General features: G+C 40.6%; 2 protein-coding genes across 10 annotated transcripts in view; one reads left to right on the plus strand and one right to left on the minus strand.

Annotated features, from left to right (window-relative positions):
- The window catches only part of PLAA (phospholipase A2 activating protein), a 37,366-nt gene extending 26,616 nt beyond the window's left edge, over nucleotides 1-10,750 (minus strand). The window contains exons 1-2 of the mRNA XM_030830333.3: nucleotides 10,376-10,750; nucleotides 3,879-4,072 (exon numbers count right to left, since the gene is read on the minus strand). Of these exons, the coding sequence (XP_030686193.1) occupies nucleotides 3,879-4,072; nucleotides 10,376-10,524 (343 nt within the window). The 5' untranslated portion in view covers nucleotides 10,525-10,750. The remainder of the gene's footprint in view (nucleotides 1-3,878; nucleotides 4,073-10,375) is intronic.
- A 2,335-nt stretch (nucleotides 10,751-13,085) lies between these two features.
- IFT74 (intraflagellar transport 74) overlaps nucleotides 13,086-18,237 on the plus strand; it is a 78,246-nt gene continuing 73,094 nt past the window's right edge. For 8 of the 9 annotated variants that reach the window (XR_011377543.1, XR_011377542.1, XR_011377545.1 and 5 more), the window contains exons 1-2: nucleotides 13,086-13,206; nucleotides 17,941-18,079. Coding sequence is in view for 5 of the 9 variants with exons in the window: in XM_030830334.2 (XP_030686194.1) it covers nucleotides 17,960-18,079 (120 nt within the window). In the remaining 4 variants the exon portion in view is untranslated. Of the gene's footprint in view, nucleotides 13,207-13,239; nucleotides 13,379-17,940; nucleotides 18,080-18,237 lie in introns of those variants that run through there. The other variant, XM_030830335.3, reaches the window with a different exon arrangement.

Consider the following 18,237-nt stretch of genomic DNA (forward strand, 5'->3'; position numbering starts at 1 on the left):
TTTAAAGCATTTTCAAAGCAAAGAAAATTAAGGTTGTTGCCCTGAAAATAAATGCTTTCACCTGGGAAAAGAGCTCAGGGAAAAGAACCTAAAGGTTCAGCTTTCCAACTAACGTCTGAAAGGCACAAGGTTTCAGTAGCTAAATCTGAAGAGGCACACAGGGAAAGAAAGGAGAGATGGGGAGTAATACAGCAAATCTAGACTACAGCTGAGGTATGACTACTGACAAAGAGATCTGACTGGAAATCAAACAGGTAAAAAACATAAGTTTTTCAGAGAGTTATGCTGCCAATAACTAAAAATGTCTGTGACTGTTCAAGACTTAACACGACCCTTGTGCACCTGGCTCCCACAAGCAGAAAGCAAGTTGAAAAAGTTGGTAGTCCCCAAGGAGGGTCAATGTGACCAAGGAGAATAACAGAAAAGAATCCCAGAGGGTTAAAGGAGAGCCATGAAGAACAATGGATTGGGAAACCCCTTTTGGAGACCAGAGGGAACTGATCACAAAAACCTATCACTCTCAGAGTAGGGGGTCCTTGAAACAGCCACCCATCTGAATTTCAGATGACTACAGATTAGAAACTGCTGCCTTGCATTGCTCCCTTTTCTGAATGGGAGTGCTTCCTCTGACTACCCTCAATATTCCACAGTTGTATACTGAGTGAATGGGTGACAGATAACTTGTGTTTTTTGGTCCACGGATCTCCAAATTTAAGAGGAACTATGTCTGGACCTGATGTAGAAACACCTGAGCATCATTTCCCTGATATTTAGAATACTATGTATCATCCAGAAATTCTTAATTTTGAACTTGATGCTGCAACTGGATGGGACTTTTGGCTTGTCTGACATTCAGAGAGAAGTGGGTATATTTTGCCTGCAGAAGAGAGAGCAAGCTGAATAACTAGTGACCAGAGGCAAACTGTGGTAGCTCTCTTTTTGGGCCCTGGCACTTGCCCCGAAGTGTGGGATGGCACTTTCCTCCTCCATTACCTAAAACCGCAACTTGTAATGTAACTGGAAAGTGTTATATATATACACTGACTAAAAAACAGTACCACTCTACCATTTAGAAAATAAAATTTGGGCTAGAAAGCTAACAGAAAAATGACATGACATAAAGATGTCAATCATTAATTTCTTTATTTCCTACTCACTAATGTGGTATGTTTTAAATTTAAAAAAGAAAGAAAGAAAGAAAGGAAAGAAGGAAGGGAGGGAGGGAGGGAGGGAGGGAGGAAGGAAGGAAGAAATGACATTTGGCTTCAAACCATCAAGTAACTTAACAAAATAACAAAAGATGACCTTATGATAAAGTAGAAACAAACCAGGCAGAAAAAATACTCTAAAATGTGAAGCAGTATTTTTACTGCACAGGTTTCTACGAGAAACACATTAAAAAAAAATCAAGATAGGGCTTCCCTGGTGGCGCAGTGGTTGAGAGTCTGCCTGCCGATGCAGGGGACACGGGTTCGTGCCCCGGTCCGGGAAGATCCCACATGCTGCGGAGCGGCTGGGCCCGTGAGCCATGGCCACTGAGCCTGCGCGTCCGGTGCCTGTGCTCCGCAACGGGAGAGGCCACAACAGTGAGGGGCCCGCGTACCGCCAAAAAAAAAAAAAAAAAAAAAGAATGGATGAATCTTAACATCATGAAAAGAAATATTACATGCCTCCTGTTGTGCTACAACATAAAGTATAAAATTCTTGCTCAAAACTTGAATCTGAATCTGATCAAGCTTCTAGATCTAATAGCTTACAAGACTACGGGACTGAGGAACATGAGGCTAGAGAAATGAGGCTTTAACCAGCGGAGTTCAGATTACAGGAAATTCTACAGGTAAAATAAGCTGGTTTCAAATAGAGAGGGGATTTAAAAAAAGAAAGAAACCAATAGATGGAAAGACAAGTGGACCTTTGGGTCACAATTCAAACAAACTGTAAAAAGAAACATTTGAGACAACTGGGTAAATTTGAACACTCACTGGATATTTGGTAACGAGAAATTCGGTTTTGTTTTGTTTTAGGTGTGATAATGATATTGTTTTTAAAAAAGAGAGAGGGACTTCCCTGGTGGCGCAGTGGTTAAGAATCTGCCTGCCAGTGGAGGGAACACGGGTTCGAGCCCTGGTCTGTGAAGATCCCACATGCCGTGGAGCAATTAAGCCTGTGCGCAACAACTACGGAGCCTGCGTTCTAGAGCCCGCGAGCCACAACTACTGAGCCCACGTGCCACAACTACTGATGCCCATGCGCCTAGAGCCTGTTGTCTGCAACAAGAGAAGCCACCACAATGAGAAGCCCGCACATCCCAACGAAGAGTAGCTCCCGCTCGCCGCAACTAGAAACAGCTCGCACACAGCAATGAAGACCCAACGCAGCCAAACGTTAATTAATTAATTAGTTAAAAAAAAAAGAGAATCCTTATATTTTTGAGGGGTCAGCAAACTGTGGCCTGTAGGCCATCTGTTTTTGTACAGTGCACAAACTAAGAATGGTTTTTATATTTTCAAGTGGTTGAGAGAAAAAAAAAGGTACTTCCTGACATGTGAAAATTATGACATTCAAATTTCAGTGTCCATAAATAAAGGTTTATTGAAACACAGACATGTTCACTCATTTATTGTCAGTGGCTGCTTTTGCACACAATGGCAGAGCTGAGCAGTTGTGAAAGTGACTGTATGGCCTGCATAGCCTAAAATATTTACTACCTGGCCCTTTACAGAAAGTTTGCCAAACCCTATTGTAGTGCTATATATTGAAGTATTTACAAATGAGAGAGTATATTGGAAATTTCCTTTAAAATAATATTTTGGAAGAAGCAGAAGATGAAGCAAGATAGGCCTTGTGTTGATAATCCTTGAAGCTATGTAAATACATGAGTAGAAAAGATCATTACACTATTCTCTTTTATGTTTGTTTATATATAACTTATAAAATACTATGTCTCTACTTTTGTATACATTTGAAGATTTCCTTCAAAAAGTTTAAAAAAATCTGTATCACCCTGTATTGAAGATTTCCCATACCTACACACAAAACATTTTACAAACTCCTTAAAGAAATTAAGTTTAGACTGCTTATGGGCCATACTATTTGCTTACAGATGTCCCAAACTATTCCAGATACATAAAAAAAAAAGTAGTATACATACTGCACTGATTAAGCATATCATTTTATAACAAAGAGCTGTTAAGCAAACACAAATCCAGGAATATAAAAGAATCAGAAATACAAATCACAGAAAATGCTGTTCAAAAGTATTAAATACTCTCAAATAATGATACCAGAACCCTAAATACATTCCTTCTGGGGCTTTAATTTGCTGCATAAATACAGACATAACAGCCCAAAGATAAAGAAGTGCTCTCAGTTTTCCTGAGTAAATGAATTTCTTGCACAAGATAGCTGAAAAACCAAAATTACAAAGTATATAAAACCATAATCTTTTCCTTTTTACATATATAATCATGTCAACCATTACTGATGACAATAAGTCTGTAACAGAGAATTTGCAGAACAATGATGATCCAAAAGGTTTTCACTATTAAGCCATAGCTATAGGTAAAAAATAATAATAATAAAAACTAGGGGGCTTCCCTGGTGGCGCAGTGGTTGAGAGTCTGCCTGCCGATGCAGGGGACATAGGTTCGTGCCCCGGTCTGGGAGGATCCCACATGCCGCGGAGCGGCTAGGCCCGTGAGCCATGGCTGCTGAGCCTGCGTGTCTGGAGCCTGTGCTCCGCAACAGGAGAGGCCACAACAGCGAGAGGCCTGCATACCGCAAAAAAAAAAAAAAACTAGGGAAAGCAGATATAAGAATTTTATCTTCAAAAGGATGAAACTTATTCAAACAGAAAAATACTAAAGCATTATACTCACCAGTATTTTTGTGACCTTTTAGTACATAAAGTGGTGCTGGACTCTCCAGTGAGAAAATGCAAATATTGTGGTCATTTCCTCCAGTGGCGATTAGTCCATGAGGGTACATGTCACTTGAAGGTATGATGCATACACAAGAGACAAAATTGGAGTGGCCGCTCATACAGTGCATTTCTGTAAAGCCCCTGTTAGGACTGGAAAGAAATGATAATTCATAAGATATACATTTGTCCTCTGACTTAGCCTAAGATAGACGTTGTCAAAGTACTCATTTTCTTTTAGTATCTAGGTTGAACTTTATATACCACTTTAAGAATCTATTGTTTTAAATTAAATATTAAATACCTAATTTGTCTTAGCTACTACAGAGGCTTAATCAGATTAGGAGAAGTTTAATTAGTGTTTCACTGTTAAGAGTATGTTAATTAACAGAAAGAACAAGGAAGGAAAGGAAAGGAGACAAATATCATAAGTGGTTTTTTTTTTTTCCTCCATCTGCATTTCTACTTATCAGTGATTGTTACCTTAAGAAATCCCTGGTGAAGTGAAACATTCATGCAATTAGGATAATGGAATCTACTATCAATAAGCCGTAAACACATTGAGGACATTTGCACACTCTGAAACGTTAACTTAGTACTCATTAGTATAGCATGTGTATCTAAATAGCTAGACTATCAATCACTTTCAATATGCAAACTAAAGGAACTAATACAGGACATACAAATGACTGCTCTAGGGACACAGCATATTAATAACTGCCTGGGAATGAGAATGATTACCAATTTGTTATACACATCCTTCACTTAGTACCACTCCCTTACATAACAGGTCAAACAACAGATTATGATATACTATATGTGGAAGGCAGTAAGTTAGCTGTAGAGGGGGATAAAAGAATTATATCCCTGATTCAAGCTAAATCAAGGAGTTTGTGATCTAGCTGAAGGAGATAAAACAACTGAACATAAAAGGGAAGATTCCCAGATAAAGACTGCCCACATGCTCATCTATATTCACTCCTTTCCCAAACACCACTACAACAATATGTATAATGTATATTTTATATCTATCTATCCATCTATGTATATTTTAAGAAAGGCATAAACCCACAAGGCCAGAGAGAATAAGAAAAAAAAAGAACAGAAATATAACTGAATACTGAAAGCTGACAGAAAAGTAGTAAAGGCCTTAGGATACTTGAAAAAAATGAGTTCTAAGCAGGCATCAGGGAAAGTAAGAGGCCCAATTTACCAACGAATCTGCAGAAGGCTCAAGAATTAGCAGTACTATGTATCTCTAGGAAATGGGAACAAAAAACTAGAATTAGGAAGACTAGTTGAAAGTCTTTGGAATCAGACACAGAATCATATCAAAAAATCTTCAAAGGAAGGTATTTGGTAGTAGCTAGTTTTAACTTGTTTACTTTATTTTGGTGGTGTTTTTTTTTAAGTGTCGTTTTAGAAACTTTTTTTTTATTTGTATTTTTATTTTTGGTTGAGTTGGGTCTTTGTTGCTGGGCACGGGCTTTCTCTAGTTGTGGCGAGTGGGGGCTACTCTTTGTGGCGGTGTGCAGTCTTCTCATTGCGATGGCTTCTCGTTGCAGAGCACGGGCTCTAGGCGTGCGGGCTTCAGTAGTTGCGGCTCGCAGGCTCTCGAGTGCAGGCTCAGTAGTTGTGGCACATGCGCTTAGTTGCTCTGCGGCATGTGGGATCTTCCCGGACCAGGGCTCGAACCCATGTTCCCTGCATTGGCAGGCGGATTCTTAACCACTGCGCCACCAGGGAAGCCCTAGAAACCATTTCATCAATAAGCCCAAAGAAATGTAAAAGATAGGACATGTTTAAAAATCTATATTATATAAACCACTAAATCTACCTAAATGTGTCCCTTAGCACTCCCCAGTACAGATGGGTGCTTGTGTGTATCTACTGTAATGATCTGTGAAGCTCTTAATGGCAGAATCCAGAGCTGGTTCTGCCCAAGTTTGTAGCACAATGTTGTACAGGGTAATCATTAAGTACTTCTTGAATCAGTGAAAAAATGCTTTAAGCATCAAGAAAAAAAAAAAAAAAAAAAGACAAGACACTCCAGCCAGACAACTGCCCCTCTTGTACCCAGCAAAAGTCTGAAGTTTTTTCTTTAGAAAAGGTGAAAGTCTTTGGCTGGGGGTAGACAAAAGGCACAGTTGATCCTTGGGGTTTGAGAAACATGTACATTCACCATAGAGGCCAAGACCACCAAAGACAAAATCTAGAAGCCAGGCAATCATCCTCTAGGCAGGAGATCAGTCCTATGAAACAGTCCAGCCAGATAACCCTACAGTGAAGCTCATAGCCATGAAGCTCCATGGATACACAGATCTTTCAAGTTTTTTAGTTCTCCACCCTTAATGGAAAGCACAGAATAAGAATTACCAGACATTTGGGGTAAAATAGTGACCAAAACAAACAGGGAGGGGAAATAATCAATTTGGAGGAAACAGACCACTAAGGAGAAAATAACTTAAAAAAAATCAGCATTGCCATCCTTAGGTATAAGATATTGCAACCATGAAACAAAAACATAATTTCACAAAAAGTTAAGGCAACTTCTGAGGAAGTAGAGTAGAGAGAGAAAGAAAGAAATTTATAGAGAGAAATTAAAAAGCAATTTAGAAACAAATTCAATATATGAATAAAAAGTTCCAGAAAAGAGGACAGAGAAAATAAGACGAAACCAAAGAATTTAAGAAAATGTCCCAGAACTTATGGACATGACTTATGGACATTAAAAGGGACCATACTTAATGAACGTGAAAAATGAATGAATATAGACCACCTCCCAGAGAGAAAAAGTAACACGTCAAGAATAAGAATGGCTTCAGACTTCTCAACTGTAACACAGTGAATACAGTGGAGCAATGGCTTCAAAATTCTGAAGAAAATTTGGAAACTACAATGCTACAAACATTTAAATTATTATTCAAGTAGCTAGGCAGGCTAAAATCATGTTCCAATTGCAAGGTCTTAATACATTTATTATCACTGCACTGTATTTCAGGAAGCTCCTGGAGGATGTGCTCCAATAAGGTATCAAGGAAGAAAACCAAGAAAGTTAAAGGATATTGATAATAGAAATCTGACAAGAGGTCCAAAAAGGGATCCTTGAGAAGACAGTGAAGGGAGATCCCAGGATCAGCTGTGCACCAGAGGCAGACAGACCAGGTCAGAAAGTTTTCATCATCAGGAAAATGAAACTGTTATATATTCAATGTGTCTAGAGGTCTTGAGAGGAGAGTTAGACAACTAGCAAACAATATGAAGTTGAATTAATGATAAATACATAGAAAATTAAACAAATGAAAACCAAAAATAAGACAATTATTAGCTATAGGGAGATCATAAAATTGTTGAGGAAAAGTTATCATAGTTTATTCCACAGCTCAGGTGTAGACTCTGTACAGTCACAAAACACTGATTTAGTCTACATTAAATTAAACTATGTTATAAGGATCAGGACATAGAAAGGATGCATATGTGATGGGGGTTGGTAGAGGGTAGAAATGAGAGCTAAATTTTCATATTCCATAATAAGAACTAACAGAAAATGCTAAAACAGAAAACTAAAAGAAATTTTAAATGAAAAGAAATAGTAGTATAGCACTTTATATACAGATACAGAAGCAAAATTCAAAAATAAGCCATTAAAAGACATGAAAATTTTGCCTCCAAGAAAAGGGAATAGTGGGTCGGAGGGTAGGAAGGGAATGGCTCTAATTTCTTAAATTCTGTATAACTACTTGACTAAGGACCCAAGGTGCTGAGTGTTTACATGAGGGAGAAGTCACTCCAGCCTTGGCATGGTCAGGGAAAATTTAACACATGATGCTGAATCTGAAGTTGGCGTCTTTCAAATACGGGTAGTTTTCAAAAGGCAAAGCAATCGCTGGTGACAGACTTGGGAAATCCAGTTTACTCTGAGGTGGGCTTCTAGAGGCTTGAAGCAGTCTGCAACAAAGGCATGTTGACTGGTTCAGTTCAATGTACAACCAAAAACTGGCATCTCCATTCTGAAGCGCCTTCAGAAGACCCGGAGGCTTTCTGGGTTTTCAGTGGGCTCTTGTGAAAGATGAAATATCTGGTTTAGTCCACCCTAGAATAGAACTATTTTGCCTCCTTGAAACTAAATTAAATCCCCCATCATTACCAGTCCACCCCTACATTATCCACCCCAATTCAGAGTCCTATCAACAATGTACATGAGAAAATAAAAATGTTTACTACTTGGCTCCAAACATTTCACTGCACTTCATTAATTTTATTAATATACCATGAAATAAATAGAAATTGTCAGGATGTCAGCCTTGAGGACACTTTTTATCACACTAAAGGTACGGCTGAGACACTTGTTAGGATGCCTAAGAGTGACTATGAGATGCTCTACCACAGCACTTGGAAATGAGAGGAAAACAACCTTATCTCACCAATCCCTCACTATGGAGTCCTGTGCCTGGTACAATGCAGGCTCTCAATCAGTGTTAATTGAATACCACATGAATTCTAAAAAACAAAACCGAAAGACAACATGAACTAAGTGAAAAAAAAAAACAGTTTTCAAAGAGAGGGTCATTGCAGCTCAAAGTTTGTCAAGTTCCTGTGATCCAGTGATTTAAGCTCCCGTCAACCTACCACAGTCCTCCACTGTAAAAGTTTGAGGATTTAGCTGTTCAACAGAATTCAACTATTACAACAAGCATCCTTTAGCTACTCTCTACTGCAATGTTCATATCCTACTGGGCATGTGCTTCTACTGAACAAAATTTTAAATGTACAAGCTTAATCAGTAATTTGTACTCAAATACACAGAAGTTATGTATCAATGTTACCAAGTGGTTTGGAATATCACAGAATCTTAAGCATTAGAGAAGACCTTATCTAATTCAATATAGGAGTTTCCTCTACAATATCCCTAGTTTAGTCTGTCGTATTTTGGCTGCACTACTTCAAAAGCCTCTAAACAGGTCTCCTTCCACATTTATCCCTTTGCGATTCATTCTCCACCTGAAGCTAGCAGAAACTTCTCCACAGGTAAATCAAATAATGTTGTCCTCTGCTTGAAACTCTGAAGGCTTCCACCCACTAACTTCTTTCCTCAGCCCTCTTCCCAGGGCATGATCTGGCTCCCGCCAGCCTCTAAGACCTGCCCTCACCTCACAGTTCATTCCCTCCTGCACGTTGGGAATTTCCTCCTTCTCAATCCAGGGCCACTGTGTTTGCTCCTCCTACAGTCTACAGTGCTCTTCCAATTCAACCCTTCTGGTTCCTCACTCCCTAGACCAGCTCAAACTCAGTATCATTTAAGAAAAAAAAACAAATACCAAAAACACCTTCCTCAGAGAGGCTTCTTTCTTTAACATCACCCTCCACTCAATTCTGTATGTTATATCTATATTTGTTTTCTTCATAGTACACATGCCAATGAGTAATTATTTACTTGGTTGTTTTTTCATCCATCTTCCCTCCCAGACTGTAGGCAGGATCTATAAACACAGGAAATTTGTCTGTCCTTTTCTTCTTCCGGATCACAAACAAATAGGAGCCACTCAATAAACAGTTGTCATCTGAATTTATGGAGGAAAACGTATGGTTTCAATGAGTGAAACCTCTGATGGGAGAGTTACTACCTGAAGTAACTTACCTCAATTTTTCCCTATCTGAACTGAAATCTGTCTTCCAGGTCTTAAATTTCCTGTTACAACAACTAAATCAGGGCTAAAACCCTTGAACTTGATTTGGACTGGAGCTTAACCTTCTGTTTCCTAATATTTTTTTTGATTAATCTCTCTGAAAATCTTTTAAAGGCAATGGGCTTTCTCTCCCCAAGAAAACACACTCCGCCACATCAAAACACACTCCGCCACATCCAGAAGACATTTGAGAGGTTTCATCCCCTCCGCCCAAGTCTATCACATACCCCAGACTAAGAAAGTCTGAGCTGGACAACGTGGAGAGGGGCCAAGACAACTTTTTGCAATGCAATTTTTGAGAACCTTAATTCTCAAATTTGAGGGAAGACTACAGAACAAATTCCAGGGAAAGAAGTGGACTTCCTTAAATTACACATGCCAGATGCTTTCACACGGCCTCATTAAGGAGGGTGCACCTGGCGTCAAAAGTTTTTCAAATCGAAAAGAAACACAGGAAATCATCGTCCACAAACTGAAGCCACAAAAAATAAGAAGTTCGTCCAAGGTGACTCAGTCGTTTAGTGGTCAAATTAGGACAAGAAAGTAGGTCTCTGTTCCCCCAACCCGGTGCTCTTTCCACGTAAACCTCACTAGTTTCTTACACTGCGTGCCCAGACTGCCAGTGCTCTAAGAACTGGGAGGGAGCGTGGACCGTCGGAAAGGCCGGGAAAAGAGGAAAAGGGCAGGATAGGGCAGGGAAGGGTCACTCTCTTCCCAGAGAAGGAAGCTTGCAGCACAGCCGGGTAACAGCGGGACTCGCAGCGCTCACCTGTCTGGGACCCAGAGGCGGGTGGTGCGGTCTCGGGACACGGACACAAAAGCCCCCGGTGGATAGAGGCAGCATACCAGGCCCCGCACGTCCAACTCGTGGCCCGGGAGCGAGCAGCTCAGCCGGTACCTGGCGGCGCCACCCGCCATGGCCCTAGGAGGTCCGGCGCCCGGTGCCCGAGCACCGCGCAAGATCAGTCCGTCTGAGAGGCCGGGCGTGCAGCAGGAGACAGTCTTGAAGGTGAGAGGCGTCGGGACCGGAAGAGCCCGAAGGCCGGTGCGGAAGGGCGGCCGGGAAGGGGCGCGCCCAGCGAGCCGAGTGACACAGCAACCCTGACGTGCGCACCGGAATTCATCATCGGCCTTAGCCCGCCATGACGCAGAGTGTGTGCGTCCCGACTGCTGAGGCCGTTGAGGAACTGAGGCTCGATTCCCTCATGCGCGCTGGACCGCCAACGGAGAAAGAGATACCACCGTCCAGCCCCTCAGAGTGGGCGCCCGAATCCCTGACTTTCCCGAGCCCGCGTCCTCACCAAGCCCCGGCTGAGCTTTTTATTGTGATGCCGGATGTGGGCCGGACTACAAATCCCACAATGCCACGCGCCAGCGGGGCGTGAGTCGTAGGCGCGCCAATCCGGATATTTTAAATCTTAGTCCGCTGTGCTGAGGGCCGTTCTGTGGCTGAGTGAATTTGCGTCGCGTGTAGAGTTGGGGGCAGGTTTACGCCGCCGATTTCCCCAAACCTTCTCTGAGTAGTTCCCCGAGATTTTTTTTTTTAATCTAAACTTTTTTAAATTAAAACGAGAGAGCTTGGGGTCAAGTTGGAAACAAGTCACTTTCCTTGAATTCTGTGAATACTAAGCCAGGTTTTTGGTACTTTAAAAAAAGTTTTATTTTACGTGTTAAAGATTTAAAATGTTCTCTCAAACTGTCACATCTCTATACAAATGGCAAATGCTGGGTCCTTAACGTCTGAAAACACTAAGGGAGAAATGTCAGTAGCTTCTTTGTGAGACAACATACGGAATAGTTGGACAGTTAGAGGTTGTAGGAGAGGAAATATCTTTTTTTCTTTCTACTCTTCTAGCAGAAAAGTTTTCTGCTGGGGCTCTGTAGCAAAAGACAGTAACAAGAGAAAAACAGGTGTTTTAACGTGTATGTCATATATACAAGGGCGAAATTCAGAGATGAATAACTCAAAGAGGTGACGAGAGCTTGGGCTTATATGGCATCTTAACAAAGGAACAATAAGTTTTTACACAAGCGATGAAAGAAAAGAACTTTTAAATCTTTAGAGACAGCAAATTATGGGAAGCCGACTATATGGGAAACTAGCAGTAGTTAAAGGCTAATTAATTAGTAAAGTTTTTATGTAGATTCTACTGGTGCAGTCTCCAGGATGGTAAAGGTCTGAAGTTGTCTCCAATGATTAACTTTTGTCCTTCCTGGTTAAGAAGCAAGGAAGGGCACTTTTGAAAATTTATATTCTGCTTTTAAGCAAATAGCAGAATAGTAGAGAACTTTTCCTGTACCTGCTTTTCACTTGCCTTCCCCTCCAAGTAATCCTTATAATACCAAAGTGGCATATTTTGGGATGGCAAATTCTACCACCCTTCACTGCAACGACCATAAGTATAACAAATGACCATTACAAATATGTTGGTCTCAAATGGAATAATTACGTGAAAATGTTTTACAAACTTTGAGAACTCAATCACATGACATTATTTCATTTTGTATTGCACTGGTTTTAACCCACTTGAAGGCAGGTATACAAGAGAATAAATCTGGGCGTAAAAAATGTATACAAGGGCTTCCCTGGTGGCGTAGTGGTTGACAGTCTGCGTGCCGATGCAGGGGACACGGGTTCGTGCCCGGTCCGGGAAGATCCCACATGCCGCGGAGCGGCTGGGCCCGTGAGCCATGGCCGCTGAGCCTGCCCGTCCGGAGCCTGTGCTCTGCAACGGGAGAGGCCACAGCAGTGAGAGGCCCGCGTACCGGGAAAAAAAAAAAAAAAAAAGTATGCAAGATGGGAATAATGTGAAAATGTTAAAAGTCCAATATGTATGTATGTTTAGAGATCCCATCACATTTTTTTTTTGAACTCCCATCATATTTAAGCTGTCTATTGGAAGACTGGAAAAAAAACAAACTGCAAGTTACTTTTATTAGAGAAATAGGATTTGAGACGACGTAATTCTCATTTTTTAAAAAAACATGTTTAAAAAACATTATTTTAAAACAACTTTGCTTTTAATTCAGCCCTCACAAAATAACTCTGAAAGGAAGCCTAAAGGTATAAAACTTCCAATGAAATGAAACATGGTACCAGAATCGCATCAATACTTAATGCTGTATCGTCTATGTTGTATTCCTTCCTTCTAACAGGAAGGAAACTACTACTTATGAGAAACAAAAAGACTGTACAATGAATGCCGCCTACCACGGAATAACTTCAAATAAGTCTTATTAAAAAGTCTGATGTATTACAAATAATGTTACACAGCGATATGATAAAACTCGCTGGAGTGAGTTCAGGTCATGCACACAATCAAGAGAGGTTACTCTGATTACAAAGAAAACCAAGGTTTTTAAAAAATATTCTTCCCTAGCCAACTCGCCGTTTTCCCTGTCTTCCAGAGGTATCGAGGTAACAGAAGTTAGTCCTCAAACATCGCGAGAGCATTTCACTCTCACTTCACTGAGCGAAGGCCGAGGATTGGCCAATCAGGAGGAGGGGGCCTCACCGCGACCAGCCCCCGTTGCCGGGAGACGCGAAGGCAAGCGGCCACTAGGGGTTAGGCCTTGAGGGCCCAGGAAAGCTGCGCGCAGGTGAGCGGGGCGTCTCGGGTGAGCTAACGGGTTCGCGGGCCCGACTAGAGGGCTACGCGGTGGTGGAGGGCTCGGAAAGAAGTGCGAGTGCCCTTGAGTCGTGCGACTTCGCTCTTTCCGCGCCCCGCCGCGGAGCGACCTCCCTCTTTCCGCGCCCTCAGCGCTGGCGGAGGTGAGAAATCCCGGTTCCTCTTTGCCTCCCTTGCCGATTATTTTAGCCTTGGAGATGCTGATGCGCTTCAAACAAAATAAATCCAGCTCTTAGGTGTTCTCCTCCGCCAAGGAAGTTCCATTTATAGTCCGGCAGAGCGTGAGGAGAGACCTCAAACAGTCCCTTGTGGAGACCTGCCAAGGCGAGACCAGAGGGAACGATTCGAGCGCCTCAAAGATAAAGTTCACTGTGGGCTGAGGGATTTTACGCGAAGTAATAATAGATTTCTGTCTGTTGGTCAGAGCGGAAGGGACTTAGCAACTTTCCACTTCTTCCTATATGTTAAAATGGTTGATTCGGGGAGGATAATGATTGTAATAATTAGGAGCCAGATGTTTCATGTGAAGTATCTGGAATCGTCACAGCGGCTGTGCAAGCTAGAGCTCGCTTCCACACTGCAGATAGGGAAACACGTCCAGAGGGGATAATATGGCTGGTAACTGACGGAGCTCCGTTAGCGTCCCTAAACTTTCTGGAACCTCTCTGGTTCTGTGAATAACCCCAGCGATTGTGTGAACATTTGAATGACTAACCCCGGAGTTAGTGGCATATTTGTTACTAGTGCCTCTCCCTTTTATTTTACCCGGTGGAACTGATCTAATGCTAACTAAACTTCTTCCACGATAGTAAAGCAGTGGCAAAGAAAATCAGGTGGAAATTCTATATATCGTACATTTTCTTAAATTTCCTCAGGAAAGCTGGATTAACACTAATTCTGTTGGAAACAGGTTTATTGTATTAGCTTTCTCTGGGAGAAACCGTTTTGACCACAGATCTTGTCTGCCTTTCAAAAAGTTGTTTCATGAAACTCTCTTTTCTATTTGCAATAATAATAGTAGTAATTTTACTACTTTGTCCGAAAAGTTCAAAATGGCAAGAAAGTAGAATCACGGAGCTAGTTGGAATGGGAATGTTGTAAGTTTGGCGTGAACCTATTAAATATAAAGTGATAATGGGATATCTGAATAGAAATTCCCAATAAACAGTTGAAAACTTAGAATTGGTGCCCAGTTTAAAGGACAGAACAGGAGATACTGATTTATGAGTAAACAGCCTAGTTCAAGTTATAAGAAAAGGATGAAATATTATGGAGAGACGAGAAGTAATCCAAGGACTGATCATGAATGATGCTAAGGAAAGCCAGGGAAGAAGTACTGGGCATGGGCTATAGAAACTGAGAAACCATTTTAGTTCGAGAAATGATTTATTTCCTTTTTAATAATTTATTAAATTTTTGTAACTGGCAATGCCTTCATGTGGGAGGAAATTCAGACGGCACAAAAGAACAAAGTTTTTGCCTGGCCCTGAGATATATGCTGGGGATATAAAGATAAATAAGATCCAGCTCTTGCCTTCAAGGTAGAGAAATACTTAAGCAGATTATTTCAATTGGTGTGATAGGTCCTGGGCCAGAGATGTGTATGGATCCATCGTAGCATTTAGGTCAGCCCTGTAAGTTCACATTGAAGAAGGTGGGGGTGGTTATGGTCTGGTCATTGAAGGATTCCTAGGGAGGATAACAGGCAAGATGTGTGTTATGCAAGGGGACCACTCAGGAGGCCAGTATAATAATCCACTTGAGTCCATGAGGCCATGAGCAGTACTGTAGGAATGGAGAGGAAGTTAGATTTTAAGCATATAGGCATACAATCAGTAGTATTATTTCATTAGCTATGGGAAATGAGGGAGAGGGAGAAATCAAGGACTACGTTTCTGACTTGTGTGGCTAGAAGTTGGTACCAAGAGGAAGAGCAAATCTGGGGGAGATGACAATGAGTTTACATTTAAATATATTTATTTTGAAATACTGATGATATATTGAAGTGGAAATGTCAAGTAATTATTTGGATATAAACATCTTAGAGTGAGAAGTCAGGACTAGAGATACGGTGTTGTGAGTCATTAGCTTATTGTTAAAACCCTGAGTGTAGATGAGGTGGCACAATGAGAGCTTAAAGAGGAAAAAGAAAAATAGACTGTGGATGATATCTTGAGAAATGCTGCTAATAAAGGCAGGTAGAATAAGATGGAGACTGAAAAAGGAGAAACAGAGGAGGGGAGTGTCACGGAGATGGTTTCATGTAGGAGTGGACACCAGTAACAGAGAGATGACATTTACATTCCTAGCTGCATTGGCAGGAACCATTTGAATGGAATAGTAGGAATCCAGGAGATAGAGGAAGTGGAAAAAGTAGAGAATAATGGATATAAGCTATTTTTTAGAGTTTGCCTGTGTAGAAAAAGGACATATAAGACTGTATTAAAGGTGGTTTCAGGATCAAGAAATTAGTTTTTAAGGTTAGGAAAGAATGGAACATGATAACAGACTGAAAGAAAGGAGAAAGTTTAAAGACATACGTAAGAGCTGGATAATGCCCCAAAGGAAATTGGGGCAGGCGTGAGGGAGAAGGAGGTTGGTAAGGAGAGGGAAGCTAATGTCCCAGAGGTATGGGATCAAGAGGATAAATCAGAATAGAGACTGATCTTGAATGAAAGAAAGGATGGCTATTGAGATTGGAGGTCAGGGTGGATATAGGAAAGTTTATGTGCTCCAAATGTGATAGATTTCATGTCTTAATTTTCTCAATTATGAAATTGAGTCATCTGCTGAGAGTGGCAAGAACAGACTTAATTAGAAAAGTGGTTAAGAATTGGAATCATCAAGGACGGAGTAGCTTATAAAGGATTAATAAAATAATTTCTGAGATGAGGGTCCATCTAAATTTGGTTACTATGGCTTTGCAGTTCTCCAGTCTGTATAGTCTTGGGATTTCCATCAACAGTGTTCAGCAGTCCAGGTTGAATGTAGAGAATGGTTTCTGATTTTGCCAGAACGGTTGAAGAAGAGTTCGAGGATGCAAATTTGTTGATGGTGCTCCTGAGACAGTAATTTAATATTGAGAAGGAAAGGAGTCCTTGAAACTGACCTCCTCAAGGTCACTAATGGTTTCTTGGATGGGGATTCCAATGGACATTTCAGTGTTCATCTTACTTGAATTCCCAGCAGAAAATGGCATTGACCATTCCTGCCTTTTCTTGGCATCTCTGACACATACTCCTGGTTTTTTGTTTGCTTTCTGAGTCTTTGTTTTCAGTCTCATACTAGTTTCTCCTCTTCTGTGCAATCTCTAGGTATTGACATTCCTGAGGCCAGAGTCTTGGGCACTCTTTTTCTCCATATTCTCTCTCTAGTTCAGTATCTTTAAAACTGTTTTGAACATGACCTATAATAGGACATATATTTTACATTATAGACCAGTATACACATATGTGTAAATTTATATAAATATAACTGAAAAAGAATTTAATGAAACAGTACTCTTCCTATGTGCAGTGAACTCCCTTGTATTTTCTATTTTATTTCATATTTAAACCATATTGGTCATAACCTGCTAAATTGTTTTCATAAGCTACTAATAGGTTGTGACCCATAATTTTAAAATGCTATTTTAAATTATTAGCCCAAACTTTAAATAATAATATATTCTGATGAGTAAAGGAGGGGGCTGGTAAACTGGGAGAGAATGAGTGAATAAAGGAAATAGTTTAAGGGGAGGTGTAGTGAGAATAAAGGTGAGAAAAAGGTAGAAGGAGAGGAAATTAAGGCCAGAGAATAAAGTGTTTCAATTAAGATATTTGAGATGAAGCAATTCCAGATGATGACAAGCTCCAGCTCTGGCCATGGCTATGAATGACTAAAATAGAGTTGAAATAATTATTGAAATTTAGGTCAGGGAACTGTGAAGCTAGAATGTTACATATTGAATCCAGGATCCATATGGAAGTCATCCAGGATGTTGGTGGTACTGGAATAGAGGACTGTGAACAAAAGACTAGTAAACATGGGGGAGAGATTAGGAGGTCCCTAGATAAAAGCAACCAAGAAAGATGCAAGGCAATATAGTTGCATTATTTGGTCCTCAAAGGAAGAGAATCCTGTTTATTTTTTTAAAAACTTGGAAGAATAATGTTTTGACAGTGACATTGTGGAGCAAGGAGAGTGCGGTGTACTCCTTTGCTTTGGAATTGTGGGACAGGAAGCTAAAACAGCCTTCACTACCAAAAGCACTTTCAGGAGAAGACGGGAACCTGTTACGGCAAAGTGTAAAAGGAACTATTTATAATAGGATTGAGAATATAAAGGAGTTTATTATAGACCAGAAGTCACAGAGAAAATATCGGCAGAGAAGAAAGATACTGGTTTTGCCGGGAGAGAGAAAGCTTACTAGAGTATGGGATGAGAGTCCAAGAGAGAAAGATATCTAGAGGGGCTTGCATTTTGATAAGATAACAGGGAAATGAGGAGGGCATGTTGTAATAAATGACTTCATGGTTCTAAATAGAACATTAATGTCAAATCTGAACAGAATTAAAGCAAGCTCAACCTTGTACGTAGTGATACCTGCAATGGCAATTTGCAAGAAAAGTCATCATGGATTAAATGTTTGAAGGAAGGGTATGCAGGTCACTACTATCTTGCTACAGAAGATACCAAAGGAGACCTATTCCTTGTTTCCAAACAGTGGTTAAAGTGAGCAAGCAATGGCCAGTAATCACAAACCTTCAGCAGCTCGGCCTGTTTCTCGAGGTGGGATTGGATTGACAGGAAGGCCTCCTTCTGGAATACGGCCCCCATCAGGAAATATTCGAGTGGCAACTGGAGTAAGTTTAAAAATAATTGAATTATTATGCATATATCCTGGTAGAATTTGGAAAGCTTGTCTATAATAAGAGATTCTTCTTTGTTTTTCTTTATAAAGAAAACATATTATTATATAAGTATGTTTTTTGGAAAACATCTGGAAGTATAAATGTGGGAG

Source organism: Globicephala melas, chromosome 6 (assembly GCF_963455315.2).
Source record: "Globicephala melas chromosome 6, mGloMel1.2, whole genome shotgun sequence".
NCBI lineage: Eukaryota > Metazoa > Chordata > Mammalia > Artiodactyla > Delphinidae > Globicephala > Globicephala melas.